At 36.2% G+C, this 13,528-nt stretch overlaps 2 protein-coding genes across 2 annotated transcripts in view; both read right to left on the minus strand.

Annotated features, from left to right (window-relative positions):
- Nucleotides 1–606: 606 nt before the first annotated feature.
- Nucleotides 607–1,284, minus strand: LOC107755822 (putative claudin-24). The gene has a single exon (XM_016572742.1). The coding sequence runs from the start codon at nucleotides 1,267–1,269 to the stop codon at nucleotides 607–609; it is 663 nt and encodes a 220-aa protein (XP_016428228.1). The 5' UTR covers nucleotides 1,270–1,284.
- Nucleotides 1,285–4,681: 3,397 nt separating this feature from the next.
- LOC107755835 (leucine-zipper-like transcriptional regulator 1) overlaps nucleotides 4,682–13,528 on the minus strand; it is a 12,270-nt gene continuing 3,423 nt past the window's right edge. The window contains exons 9-20 of the mRNA XM_016572764.1: nucleotides 12,299–12,500; nucleotides 11,049–11,159; nucleotides 10,857–10,949; nucleotides 10,648–10,743; nucleotides 10,124–10,307; nucleotides 9,852–10,021; nucleotides 9,607–9,763; nucleotides 9,374–9,500; nucleotides 7,238–7,387; nucleotides 6,803–6,908; nucleotides 5,846–5,926; nucleotides 4,682–5,368 (exon numbers count right to left, since the gene is read on the minus strand). Coding sequence (XP_016428250.1) covers nucleotides 5,252–5,368; nucleotides 5,846–5,926; nucleotides 6,803–6,908; nucleotides 7,238–7,387; nucleotides 9,374–9,500; nucleotides 9,607–9,763; nucleotides 9,852–10,021; nucleotides 10,124–10,307; nucleotides 10,648–10,743; nucleotides 10,857–10,949; nucleotides 11,049–11,159; nucleotides 12,299–12,500 — 1,594 coding nt within the window. The 3' untranslated portion in view covers nucleotides 4,682–5,251. The remainder of the gene's footprint in view (nucleotides 5,369–5,845; nucleotides 5,927–6,802; nucleotides 6,909–7,237; nucleotides 7,388–9,373; nucleotides 9,501–9,606; nucleotides 9,764–9,851; nucleotides 10,022–10,123; nucleotides 10,308–10,647; nucleotides 10,744–10,856; nucleotides 10,950–11,048; nucleotides 11,160–12,298; nucleotides 12,501–13,528) is intronic.

Genomic DNA, 13,528 nt, shown 5'->3' on the forward strand with positions numbered 1-13,528 from the left:
ACAGATCCCAAAAATAATTACAAATTTATTCTGACACATACTATATTTTCAAATTGCAAAACTTGCATTACAGCATTAACCATCGTTGACAGTGCTAGCGTTGACAAAACATACCGTTGATTAAAAATGTCAAAAAGTGTCAAATAATGCACACAGAAATAAAATAAAAACAAAACAAAATATTTTTTTACACTAAAAAAAACCTTTTTTTAAAAACACCAATAGGCCACTGATTTCTTTACCAAAGTGGGCTTTGAAAGTCAACCGAAAGCTTCAGAACATGTGAAAAGTTCTGTCCAAATGCTTCCAAATCATGCATAACATTAATTGAGTTTTCGGTACAATGCATCAACAGTGCAAAAAGATTTTGTGAGTTTTAGTATTCTTTAAGATGACCGCTCACAAATCTCTCAAGTCTGCAGAGATTGATTCTTATGTAAAAGAACTGAAGTATAATTTAAAATCACCATGCAAATAACTCCTCTGATTGCAATCACAATTCAGATGAAAACAAATACAATATTTCATGATAACAAGTCTGGCATGTTTATTTAGTAAAGCTGAGTTGCATTCTTGAATATTTCCAGCCTTAAGATGAAATCTAAACTATATGATTTCCGTCTTTCGGTAATGCTGAGTTCTCGAGCGTTGTTCTTGATTGCGAGCCAGAATTTTACTTTGCAGCTTTGCTTCATGATCGCCCATGCAGACAGCAACAAAAAGAAAAGTCCCTCCAACAACTAACAGAAGTCCAGCAAACCAGGCAGAAAACATGGCCTCTCCATACTCCCATCTGGGCATCACATCTGGAAGATTCTCATCCCAGAACTTCACTACCATTATGTACGCCATTAGCGAAACAGGTGCGAGGGTCGTGATCCCTGACACAACGATAAACACTCCACCGAGGATGAGCAGAGTCCTTTTCATCCTCTCCCGCCCGGTGCCAATCTCAACACCCTGGAGTCCGAAAAAAGCAGCCGCCACACCAAGAAATCCTGTTGCAATGGAAATGCACATGAGAACCCGTGAAGCTAAAGTGTCTAGTGGAAGGGCTAAAAAAGACTCAAAGGCTTTGCAGTGAATGCCAACTTCCTCCGTGTAAATACACATGTGCCAGAGACCCTCATACCAGTTCTCCATCTCATTCAGATCCGAGTTCATCGTCTTCCATAGTGGCAGGAAGGTTGTAATAATGGTTGTGACTAAACCTCCGAAGGACACAAAGAGCGAAGCTCTCTGGACAAACTTGGTGGTTAACAGCACCATGTTAACACTCGTCTGTTCTCTCGCTTTGTCTGTCTGTCCATCGTCTACTCTGGACTGGCTCCTCCTTTGCTTTAATAAAAACCCACCTGTTCTTGCCGGATGATCCAGCAGCCCTTCACAACGGCGAGACTGTTTTTCAAACTGATGAATATCTTTACGGAGGACAATAACTGCTTTTTAAAAAGGAAATACGATATGTCCAGTTTTAAGTCTGTGCAAGAAGCCTGAACAGAGTGCAATAAGACTTTACTGAGATTGAAGGAAAAGAAAAGAAAGAATTAGAAAGAGCTTCAAAGAAACCTCTAGTGAAATGTGTTAAAAGAGCATTTTTCCTTGCTAATGATAACTCAGAAGTGATCCTAAGGAGTTATAGGATGCTGTGTCGTGTAGCAGCTGAATGAATGATATTTTGCTTTGATAACACTGTGTACCACAGGTTCTTTTTTTCACTGAAGCTCCTCTGATATTAAGAGATTAGTGGTTGGAAATCAGACACCTTGTCCTATATGCTGAGCTGAGCTCATCCATACCTCACCATTTGTCCTTGAACACCGAATGTGGATATCTTCCCCGGCTAGATTTAAAGATGGCACGCATCTAACTTTAAACCTAAGTAACTTATTCCACACTGTGACACAGACATATACTACCATTCAAGAGTTTGGGGACAGTAAGTAAAAAAAAAAGAAAGAAAAGAAATTCATATTCTTATTCCGCAAGGATGTATCAAATTCATCAAAAGATCAAGCTATTCATCAACATTGATAATAAGAAAAGTTTGAGCAAAAAATCATCTTATGATTTCTGAAGGTTCATGTAACACTGAAGACCGATGTAATGATGCTGAAAATTCAGCTTTGCATCACTTTGCTCTCTTCAGCTGAATGAATGATATTTTGCTTTGATAACACTGTGTACCACAGTGTATCAAAACCATCAGACACCTTGTCCTATATGCTGAGCTGAGCTCATCCATACCTCACCATTTGTCCTTGAACACCGAATGTGGATATCTTCCCCGGCTAGATTTAAAGATGGCACGCATCTAACTTTAAACCTAAGTAACTTATTCCACACTGTGACACAGACATATACTACCATTCAAGAGTTTGGGGACAGTAAGTAAAAAAAAAAGAAAGAAAAGAAATTCATATTCTTATTCCGCAAGGATGTATCAAATTCATCAAAAGATCAAGCTATTCATCAACATTGATAATAAGAAAAGTTTGAGCAAAAAATCATCTTATGATTTCTGAAGGTTCATGTAACACTGAAGACCGATGTAATGATGCTGAAAATTCAGCTTTGCATCACTTTGCTCTCTTTAAAAAAAAGTCAAACTTCAACATAGATGTTAAAGGGTTAGTTCACCCAAAAATTTAAATTAGGCTGCGTTTTACTCACCCCCGAGGCATCCTAGGTGTATATCTTAAATAAAAATCGTCCATCCATAAAAAGAAGTGTGGAAGTGTGGTGAACAAAGGCCTTCTGTAGCAAATCGATGCGTTTTTGTAAGAAAAAGATCCATATTCAAAACGTAATAATCACTTTAATGTAGCTTGCGCCAACATTTGTACACCGAAGCAGTTCTGGGAGCATGACGTATGAGGTCAGCGTTGCGCATGTTGACATTTCTCCAAATCTGTTCTGATGAAAAAACAAACTCATTTACATCTCTGAAAGCCTGAATTTTCAGCGAGTTGTCTTTTTCGGGTGAACTATTCCTTTAATTTAACCCTAAACTTTTTGATGCAAATGAAACAATAAAACTAGTGTGGAAGGTCCTCTTCAGTCAACTCTAAAATTATACTAATGTTCCGAGACATGTTCAATCTCTAACAATGTCAGATAATAATAAAGTCTGATCTCTGAGGCTGTGTGGCCTGAGAGATGCCCAGGTGCAGTTGCAGCTCCTGGCAGCATGCGTGCTACTCTGAAAAGAATGATCCCCTTTGTGCTGCTATCCAAAACCTTTCATTTTTCTTTCATCACCCCAGTCCGAGGCTCAGCTTTTATGGTGTTCTGTTGAAAATGAAAAGAACTTAAAAAACAATGAAAAAACAAACTCATTTACATCTCTGAAAGCCTGAATTTTCAGCGAGTTGTCTTTTTCGGGTGAACTATTCCTTTAATTTAACCCTAAACTTTTTGATGCAAATGAAACAATAAAACTAGTGTGGAAGGTCCTCTTCAGTCAACTCTAAAATTATACTAATGTTCCGAGACATGTTCAATCTCTAACAATGTCAGATAATAATAAAGTCTGATCTCTGAGGCTGTGTGGCCTGAGAGATGCCCAGGTGCAGTTGCAGCTCCTGGCAGCATGCGTGCTACTCTGAAAAGAATGATCCCCTTTGTGCTGCTATCCAAAACCTTTCATTTTTCTTTCATCACCCCAGTCCGAGGCTCAGCTTTTATGGTGTTCTGTTGAAAATGCCAGCAAACAGCAACTTTTATATTTTGTACCCATGTTTATATTTTGTTCCAAATTGATTGAGATCATCAATGATTTTGACTTTTTACTGAAGTATTACATTTATCATTTGAATAATCTTTTCATTGAAGGTGCTGCACTGTATGTGATTTTAGCCATTTCGCTTCAACCACATTAACACTTCTTCGAAATACTACTTTTCTGACTGAATAAAAAAGCACAAGCTGTTTAAAGAGCATGGGAATTCAGTGATATATGTCAGGTAGTAGATAAAGTTTATACATGGTATTTGAAAACAGCCACTTTCGGCACCTTTAAATAGCATGTTAATGTAGTCTTATTTACCACATTGCACAAAGGATGAATAAATCGATACTTGCAGATTTGTTTCTAGCCATCATCCATGGTAAATCCCCTCAAGTCTTCTCGTCTACATCCTCCCTCTTATTGTTTATATAATATATATGCGTAATATAAACCACAAAACATAGTCTGCTGATGTTGCACAATTTATTAAGGCATATTGCCCAACAGAACACTCTGCTTCATCTCAATGATTACAGTAAAGCTATACACGAGTCTTAACATTGACTGTTGTGATGATCCGCTTATATAATTATATTATGCCATAACTGCGTAATAACAAGCACTGACATAATTCAGGATAATAAAAGCAGCACAGAATCACTACAAGATTCAGGAATAAATAAAGTACTACTATATTCATAAAGTGCAGTAGATCAAATCTAGGTCAAATTTAATCACAAAAATCAAAAGAAAAAAATAAGAAATGACATTTTGCTTAAAGAATGAATATATTCATCATAAAAAATTTATTCTTATTACTGCAATGCAAAGAATATTTCATTATTTTTAAGTATTAAAATTGTAGAGTATATACACATAATGGTAATATATATATATATATATATATATATATATACACACACACACACACATAATGCACTTGTTGCACTGCTGTTAATCTGTTAATTAACTTAAAAATCTGAACTCATTACAGTAATTTAGAGGAAAAATGTTCATAATTGTCATAAAAAAAGGCACAAAAAAAAAAGGTGACCCTAAAATGGATTAATTTTCTTTATGCAATATGTCATTTCTTTGGATTTTGAAATGAAAAGTGACCTGGACATGTTTTTGTGAGATTCACCCTATAAGGAGTGAAGCTTTCATTATGTGGGACACACAACTATATGTCTAATTAAACAACATTGTTGGCCATCGACAGATTTGATGTGCACTACCAAATAAAGGTATTTGTCCAAAATATATGCACATTAAAACAAATGTAAATGTGAGTCTAACTTTTAGCAATTTTACAATAATCCAGCATGTCTCTCCTACATAATTAGGTGAATAAAATCTAGGGGAACGTGAAGCAGCAAACAGGACCCAATCTCATTGAGGAGGGGTGTGGGGCAGGATTATATGGGCTGGGAGGAGGTTCTGGATGAAAAGGGTAGGAAATGGAGTGGAAGCGTAAATGAAAAAGTTCATAAGGGATGGGACGTGAAAGGGGAGGAGAGACTATATATCAGAGCTCATCTCAGTGCACTGTTTGTCTGATATGTGGGATGCCAGAGAGTCAATGATGTCCAACAGCAGCGGTTGGCTGAGCGATCGCAGGTTGGGGAGCTTGGACACCTTCAGGGAAGGAAGGAGAGCCAAAGAAATAAAAGGTAAACAACACAGGCCATGCAAGAGACCGCAAATAAACAGCCAAAAAGAAACTGGTAAGCTAACAGGGCTAAATTGACCAGAATGCCAAATATGTTTAGGGAATTATGTTCACAAAGGCACTCACTGGCATTTTAAAAATACTATAATTGTTTGGTGTAACCAAAAGTGGGACAATTTATGACTACTGAAGTGAATTTAATTGACTGATAACACTGGTCATGATTAAATAGGCCTAAATGCATATCAAACTTAAGTGTTTTACACAATAAAAAGCCTTTAGTAGTAACAGATCTCTGTGTATTAATAAAATGACTGCAATATCGTACACATTTAACAGTTTGTAGAGGCTATCCACGTGGCACTGAATATCTTGGTGACGTGTTTCTAGCCGTGGCGAGGCAGCCAGCACACGCTCAGAGCTGTGGTCAATAGCACACCCACCTTGGTGAACTGATGGACTATAATATGCAGGCAGTGTTTCTTCATATCCAGAGCTTGAGTCTTATCAGCTGCTTCCAGGATCTGAAGATACAAAAAAGGCGATAGCATGCGAATGCAGTTCTTGATCATCAAATGGTTTGAATGTTATGTTATGATAGTACCAAAGGAGATATTTCTATTTGAATATATTTTAAAATGTAATTTATTCCGGTGATGCAAAGCTGAATTTTTAGCATCATTGCTCCAGTGTCACATGATCCTTCAGAAATCATTCTAATATGATTTGCTGCTCATTTATTATTATTACAAATGTTGGAAACAGTTGTGCTGCTTAATATTTTTGTGGAAACCATGAAACATTTTTTTCAGGATTCTTTGATGAACAAAGTTCAAAACACCAGCATTTAATATTTGATGGACATAATCAATAATAAAGCTTACATAAGTGAAAAGGTATTTGTTTACAACTGTTTTCATTTGTAAAGAGTGGTTGATCTCTGTATTTTTCTCTCCTGATTCAGACGAGACAACTTTTTCACTGGAGAAAACAATATCATGAATAAAGGACTCATATTTTAGCTGAAAGCAACAGTTTGAAGTTAAAATGCTTCAGTGATGGATTTGTTTATTAAAAACACGCAGCTTTACACTTCACAAGTTGTTAACTGATGGACTGGAGTGGTGTGGATTACTTGTGGATTATTGTGATGTTTTCATCAGCTGTTTGGACTCTCATTCTGACGGCACCCATTCACTGCAGAGGATCCACTGGTGAGCAAGTGATGTAATGCTAAAGTTTTCTAAATCGGTTTCGATGAAGAAACAAACTCATCTACATCTTGGATGGCCTGAGGACGTGTACATTTTCAGCAAACTTGCATTTTTAGGTGAACTATTCCTTTAATTTCTGACTGGCCGCAATCTTTTGATTGGTAGTGTATGATATTTGATATATACCTGTAAGACATTCTCTACAGTAACATTCATCTCCAGATTTTGCTTGCAGTAGGCCTGCAGTCTGTTGTTGGAGAAACCGTAGTAATAAGGTGCTGCAAACAGGTATCTGTGCGCTAGTTAAGGGCAAACAAATAATTTAAAATTTGATAACGCTCAGGTCACTCCAATTTAATCTATGGATTTCTTCCATCTGTTTTATCATCCGCCAAAAAAATTGCAAGTAATAGCACACCTCTCCTTAACAGCTACACTATTTGAGGCATCATTCATGTCTCTTGCAAGTGGGATGAGCTTTGTCCAAATGTTTGTTAATATGACACATATTTGTTCAAATATATAACAATAATAATAGAAAAGGGGGTCAAAAGCATTACCAAAAATAAAGATTGCATACAATGCTATAAAATGAAGAACATGAGGCAGTAAGTAGGATACAGCGAGTCCTCTGGAGGCATGTTGACGTCCCCATAATAAATATAGCGCAGCATGGACTCAAAGGCCTGTGTACTTGGAACCATCTCACCTATTGAAATGTTCACCTGCCCGTCCTCTGGCATGAAGGAGCGGAACATGGCCTCAAAATAACTGTCAAAGAATTGAGAAGGCAATCAACTGGTAAATTATTAAAAGACACAGTCAAAATGATCAAGACAGGTTTGGAATGGCTGACTAGCATTTATGTAGAAAAATAAAATAATTAAGTAACACTGTGCATATTGTTCAAGGAATACCCAGATCACTTACTGCATAACCAAAGCAGTGTTATTGTTGTTAACCAAACTATTAAAACACATTTGTTAAAAATGTAAAAAATAAAAAAAGAATAAAATCAAATAAAAACAATCAACATAAAATAATAATAATAAAAAAACATCTTTCAGTTACACTTTCAGTAAATATTTCAGTTAGCCGCCAAGGCACAATTTCTAATTTTCATTTAGTTTAACCTGAAGTAATAAAATTACTAAAATTAAAATTAAAATAACTAACCTAAAACTGACATTAAAAAAATTAATTAATTAAAAAATAAAACAGACCAAAAAAAATCTGACAACAAAATTATAAAAAATTTAAAATATTAAAATAAAAATTAATTCAAAATATTAATATACACTATACTGTGATTTACCTGAATCATTAAGTCTTAAAATTTGGAGGATAAAAAAAATCATTCACTTCTACAGACATTGGGCCTCGTTCATGAAACACGAGCAGAACTAATTTTTGTGTAAATCGTTCGTAAAGCCATTCTGACGTAAACTTTCGAATTCATGAAAATGTTTGTATTTTCAAAATGTTAGTTGGTATGAAAGAAAGGTAACTTACACCTGCTCCCTACCACGTGTAGATGGTGCATAAAACGTTCTGTGTTCTTTCTGGCAAACGGATGACACTGCATTTTGATGCACTACCATAATAATATTTAAAATATATATATTTATAAAAGTTCGTTTGCTTTGTCATTTTTTTTTTAGCCGAGAGTTGAAAACTGTTCAACTATGGGTAAAACAGCACTCGTCACTGTCACTTTTTACCCAAACGTCCAGGAGGGTCGGGACAAATACTACACTGACTAACCATCCTACTCGTACAACGACTGAACAACAATAGAGAAGTTAATATTGCTGGTTACTGCATTTTTATATTCAGTAATATTCTTCAAAATCAGATACTAGTAATATGTTACTGCCGTGGATATTCCAAATCATAGAAACCAAAGCGTCTCAGCTGGAATGACCATAGAATGAATGACTCCAAAACGTCATTCCAAAGCCACCAAAGCGTTCTCAGGCACCACCAGCTGGCCGTTTTCAGAAGAGCGCCTGCCATTTTTCCAGCTAGCTAAAAATGCTTTGGTGGACACACGTTAATTGAATATTTGTTGTTAGGCATATGGCCTATATTAGTCTTTTTTGCATTTATGCAATATACTGGAACCAAACCTGAGAAGGGATTCCAGAAGATTCCACAGTGTTCCTGGACACATATCTCACATAGCTATAATTCCTAGGCAGGGATTATGGTAGTTGTGAATAAGCGTGCACGCGCACCCTATTTTCAAATGATTGGAATTCATTAACATACACGTTTAACTATCAAATCTGAGGTTTACGAAGCATTTGTGAATCCAGAGGAGAGTTTTCAGGAAGGTCTGTTTTATGGGCAAATTACTCCGAATTTACTCATATATTTACGCAACTTTAATGAATGAGGCCCATTGTTTAAATGTAAATGTGGTCTATTAAGAACACAGTCATACGCTCATCTTTTTAAAGGGATAGTTCACCCAAAAATGAACATTCTGTCATCATTTACTCACCCTCAAGTTGTTTCAAACCTGTATGAGTTTCTTTCTTCTGCTGCACACAAAAGAAGATATTTTGAAGAATGTTGGTAACCAAATAGTTGACGGTAGCCACTGACTGGGAAAAAAATACTATGGCCAATGGCTACTGTCAACTGTTTGTTTGAACCTCATTTTTGGGTGAACTACCCCTTTAATATTTTACAAGCAAATCGAGTCTTTGTTGAGGTCCTGTTATAGGCCCTGGTGACTATCGTGTTCATTACCTGGAGCGAGCAGCAAGTATGGCCTTATGTGCAGGGCGTGGATGACCATCTAGCAAAAGGATAATGTCACAGAACTCATGGCCCGCCCCCTCCAGATAAGCCTTCATGTCCTGCACCAGAGATGTGCCTGAAACAAAATAATTTTTTTGGAGCCATATGCCCTATTTTGCATCTGTCCTGAAAGCTTATGTGTTTGCAGGGAAAGGAAAAAGAGTAGATGTGTTTATTTTTACCAATGTCCACCGGCAGATCTGAATAGACCCTGGGAGGAGGCTGTTGTTTGCGTCTCACTATCTCCACGATCAGCAGAGTGGACAGGTGCTCAAACTCTTTGGTCATGATCACCTGGTTAAAGTGACTTTCCTTCACCACAAAGTTCAGGCAATGTTCCTGGGGGCAGAAATATAGAGATACAAAAGAGAATTTGACTTTCTGACAAGGTTATTTTGTGATCAGGTGTGTGTTACTTCAACTTTACCTTGAGCTGGTCCAGCTGAAGTTTGTTTGCATTTTCACACACACTCAAAACGTTCTGCAGATCGACAGATGCCTCAATGTACTGAACACAGAGCTGCTCCAGTCTCGACAGTTTGAAACTCAGAGCAAGTTTATACACATCCATGATCAACAGCACATCCTGGACATGACCTGAGGAGAGACGTGAAGAAAATATGACCCTATGACACTCACCTTTTATTAAGCAGACCTACACAAGGCATATCAGGTAAACAGGTGTTTAGTGTAACTTACCTCTACGTGGGTACTGTATCTTGTCTGTGTACAGAAACTGCATCAAAACCTCAAATGGTTGTGCGTCTGCTTCTCTAATTGACACTTCCAGTAAAGGAGGAACCCTTGAGGACCTTCCAGAGCTGTCCTTCTGACTGCCTGAGCCAGACTCATCACTCTCCTCATTACATTCCAGTTTACTCTTCTACAAAAAAAAAAAAAAAGCACATTCTGACTGGCCAAAAGTAAACAGATTTGGACAGGAATTTTCATTTTGCCTTAAGAGAATGTACATAAAATGGAACAATACTGAGAATTTAAAAAATAAATTTAATGCAAATAATCCAAATAAAAAAAGTTAAACAGCTAAAAAAATAACATCTAATATTTAATAAACATTTAATAATATTTATTAAAATAAATCATTTTAATTTCTCCTTAAAGATGCATACAGAAATGACTCATAATCATAATCACATTTTATTATGATTGTGCACATTTAAATGAATGTATATCTACATGCAAAAAATGAAAATGAAACAGACCTGTTTCTGTCGATCTCTCGCCTGCAGAATCTTCTTGCGGAGCCACTTACAGCGAGCTGTTACAATGGCAATATGACCCAGGACCTTCTCCTCCCTCTGTAAACACAAACAGTTAAGAAGAGGCGATTTATTACTAAAACTATTGACACATTGACAATTTTTCAGAATGACAGTGTGTATCAGATTTTTTTTTTCTAGGACAAACTGACCTCCCCCAAGATAAACTCTACATCACAGAACTGGCGGTTTTCCCACAGTTTGCCATAGTCCTCATGAAGTGTGCACTTTGGATAACAAGAAAACTAGGACAAAAGGTAATAAAGAAAAGAACAGTTAGAATAATATGGTATGTTAAATTGCATTAGATTAAGCAGATGTATTTCTGGAGGTCAAGCCCTTACCTGAAATCTGTACATTTCTCCACTGCGCACATTATTGTCCACAGTCCCCCCGAAGATGTACATGGCATCATGGATAACAGCCGCTGCATGGAACAGCCTCCCACTTGGCATCTGTAAGAAATCGACATCACAGTTCTAAATTATAGATTACACACCACAGACCAAAAGGTAAAGCCTTTTCCCTACCTACTAAGAAACTCAATTAACTCATCAAAATGAATGGTGAAAACATCCAGAATTGGGTCATGGATGCTTATGCTGTTGTTATGAATTTATAGGTACTATAACTGTTCAGATTATTTCATATAAATTTATTTTTACAATTTATTTTATTTTTGAATAAATTCTATTCTATTCTATTTTAATTCTACTTTATCTATATTCTTTTTTTTATAAAAAAAAAATAGCTTTCTATTTTTTCAATTCTTTCTACTTGTTTTTCTTTGTGTGTGTGTGTGTGTGTGTGTGTATATGTGAGTATATGTATATATATATATATATATATATATATTTTTTTAATGCATATATATATATACAGTATATATAAATACCTTGCTACGTGTACTGCGTTAGGCTAACTGAGACTTGTCATTTGCACTTACATATTGTTTCTCTTTTGTTCGTTTCTATTCTATTGTTCTCATTTGTAAGTCGCTTTGGATAGAAGCGTCTGCTAAATGACTAAATGTAAATTAATTAAACAGTGTGCGTTTTTATATGGTTACTACACTATCGTTCAAAAGTTTGGGGTTGGTAAGACTTGTTCAGTGTTTCTGACAGAAGTCCCTTATGCTCACCAAGGCTGCATTTTTAAATCAAAACTACAGTAAAAACAGTCATATGGTGAAATTTTTACAATTAAAATACCTGTTTTCTTTTTCAAAATATTTTAAAATGTAATTTATTCCTGTGATGCAAAGCTGAATTTTCAGCATCCTTACACCAGTCACATGATCCTTCAGAAATCATTCTAATGTGATGATTTGTTGCTCAAGAAATATTTCAATATCAATGTTGAAAACAGTTGTGATGCTTAATATTTTGATGAAACCATAATACATCTTTATTTAGGATTCTTTAATGAATAGAAAATGTAAAAGAACATCATTTCACAAACACATCATTATAAATGGATGCTTGCTGAATTAAAGTATTTATCTCTTCAAAAAAACTAAACAAACAAAAGCATTAATTTTCAATGCCCGTTTATAAATTTGTTGTAAGTCAAATTCCTCTGTATTCTCTCATACCTCGCTGTCCGTGCTGGCCTGAATGACCTCCCATGTCTGTGAGTCCACATCATAGCAGTGCAGTTCATTGGGTAGAGTGTTGTCTGCTGCCCCTCCAAACACATACAGGTGACGGTCAAACGCCACCATGGTGTGTCCGTAGCGTCTCTGAGGGGGCGGAGGGGAGCCACGCAGCAAGTGCTCAGTTGGAATCCGGGTCCATCTGAAGAGAAAATACACTGCTTATTGAGAACAAAAAATGCATAGTTCCTCTTTTTGTAATGTTGAGCTGAAAAATGACACTACTGTCTTCTGTAGAGCTGCTTTATAGTTGAAACTGACATTGGTTCATAACTGATAAACTCTGCCACAATGACATTGTTTTTCTTGTTTATTACTGTGAAGCTGCTCTGAAACAATCTGTATTGTATAAAGCGTTATATAAATGAATGTGACTTGACATAATAAATATGGAAGCATATAGGTAGCGAAATTCAATTTAAAATGCAATATTCAAAATGGCAACGCAATATTCAAAATGGCATTGTATTTCTGTATTTAAATTTACATTTTCCATTACCCATACGTGCAAAGTTTGGTGCAAAAGTAAAATGAAAATGTAATTATATAATTTACATTTGCCATTTCCAACAGTAGTCTTAATATGTAAATTGCATGCACATTTGAACGCTTTAAAAGTTGCGAAATTAAAATGAAAACGTATAACACAAATTGATTTGATGTGTAACATGTTCAAGCAGAAATGGTAGCAAAACGATCATTTAAATGCTATTTGTCCTAAATGCATTTAAACTAACAGTTAGAACACTTCGGATTGCATTTTCATCATGACGCCGTGGGATATTTGTAGCAAAATTCCATTTGAAAATGCATTCCGAGCTGACCACGCCCACCCTCCGTCAATCATTGCTTCAAGGCAGGGATTGGCGGAAGCGTGGTACGTTTGGATCGTTTGAAACATGGCGGCTCGAGATCTGATAAGATCGTTGAATTCACTGGCAGATGAAGTGGAGCGTGAACAGAGAAATATAGGAAGCGTATTCCATGCTAAAATCAAACGTTCGAACGATCGACTGATTGAACGTCAAACCGAACGTCTATCTGAGCGTCTTGAGCTTTGAGCGTCTTACACTGCGGGTGACCCACGTCTTGAAATTAGCTGGTTTTTAAACATTTAAGGAGCCAAGCTGCTGTGTAAAGACTATAAATGGACATTACAAGCATTACAAT

This window comes from Sinocyclocheilus rhinocerous, unplaced genomic scaffold, assembly GCF_001515625.1.
Source record: "Sinocyclocheilus rhinocerous isolate Xijiao unplaced genomic scaffold, SAMN03320098_v1.1 scaffold352, whole genome shotgun sequence".
In the NCBI taxonomy this organism is placed as follows: Eukaryota; Metazoa; Chordata; class Actinopteri; order Cypriniformes; family Cyprinidae; genus Sinocyclocheilus; species Sinocyclocheilus rhinocerous.

Coding starts and splice junctions, on each gene's coding strand:
- LOC107755822 (XM_016572742.1), bottom strand. CDS start 1,269: ATGGTGCTGTTAACCACCAAGTTTGTCCAGAGAGCTTCGCTCTTTGTG.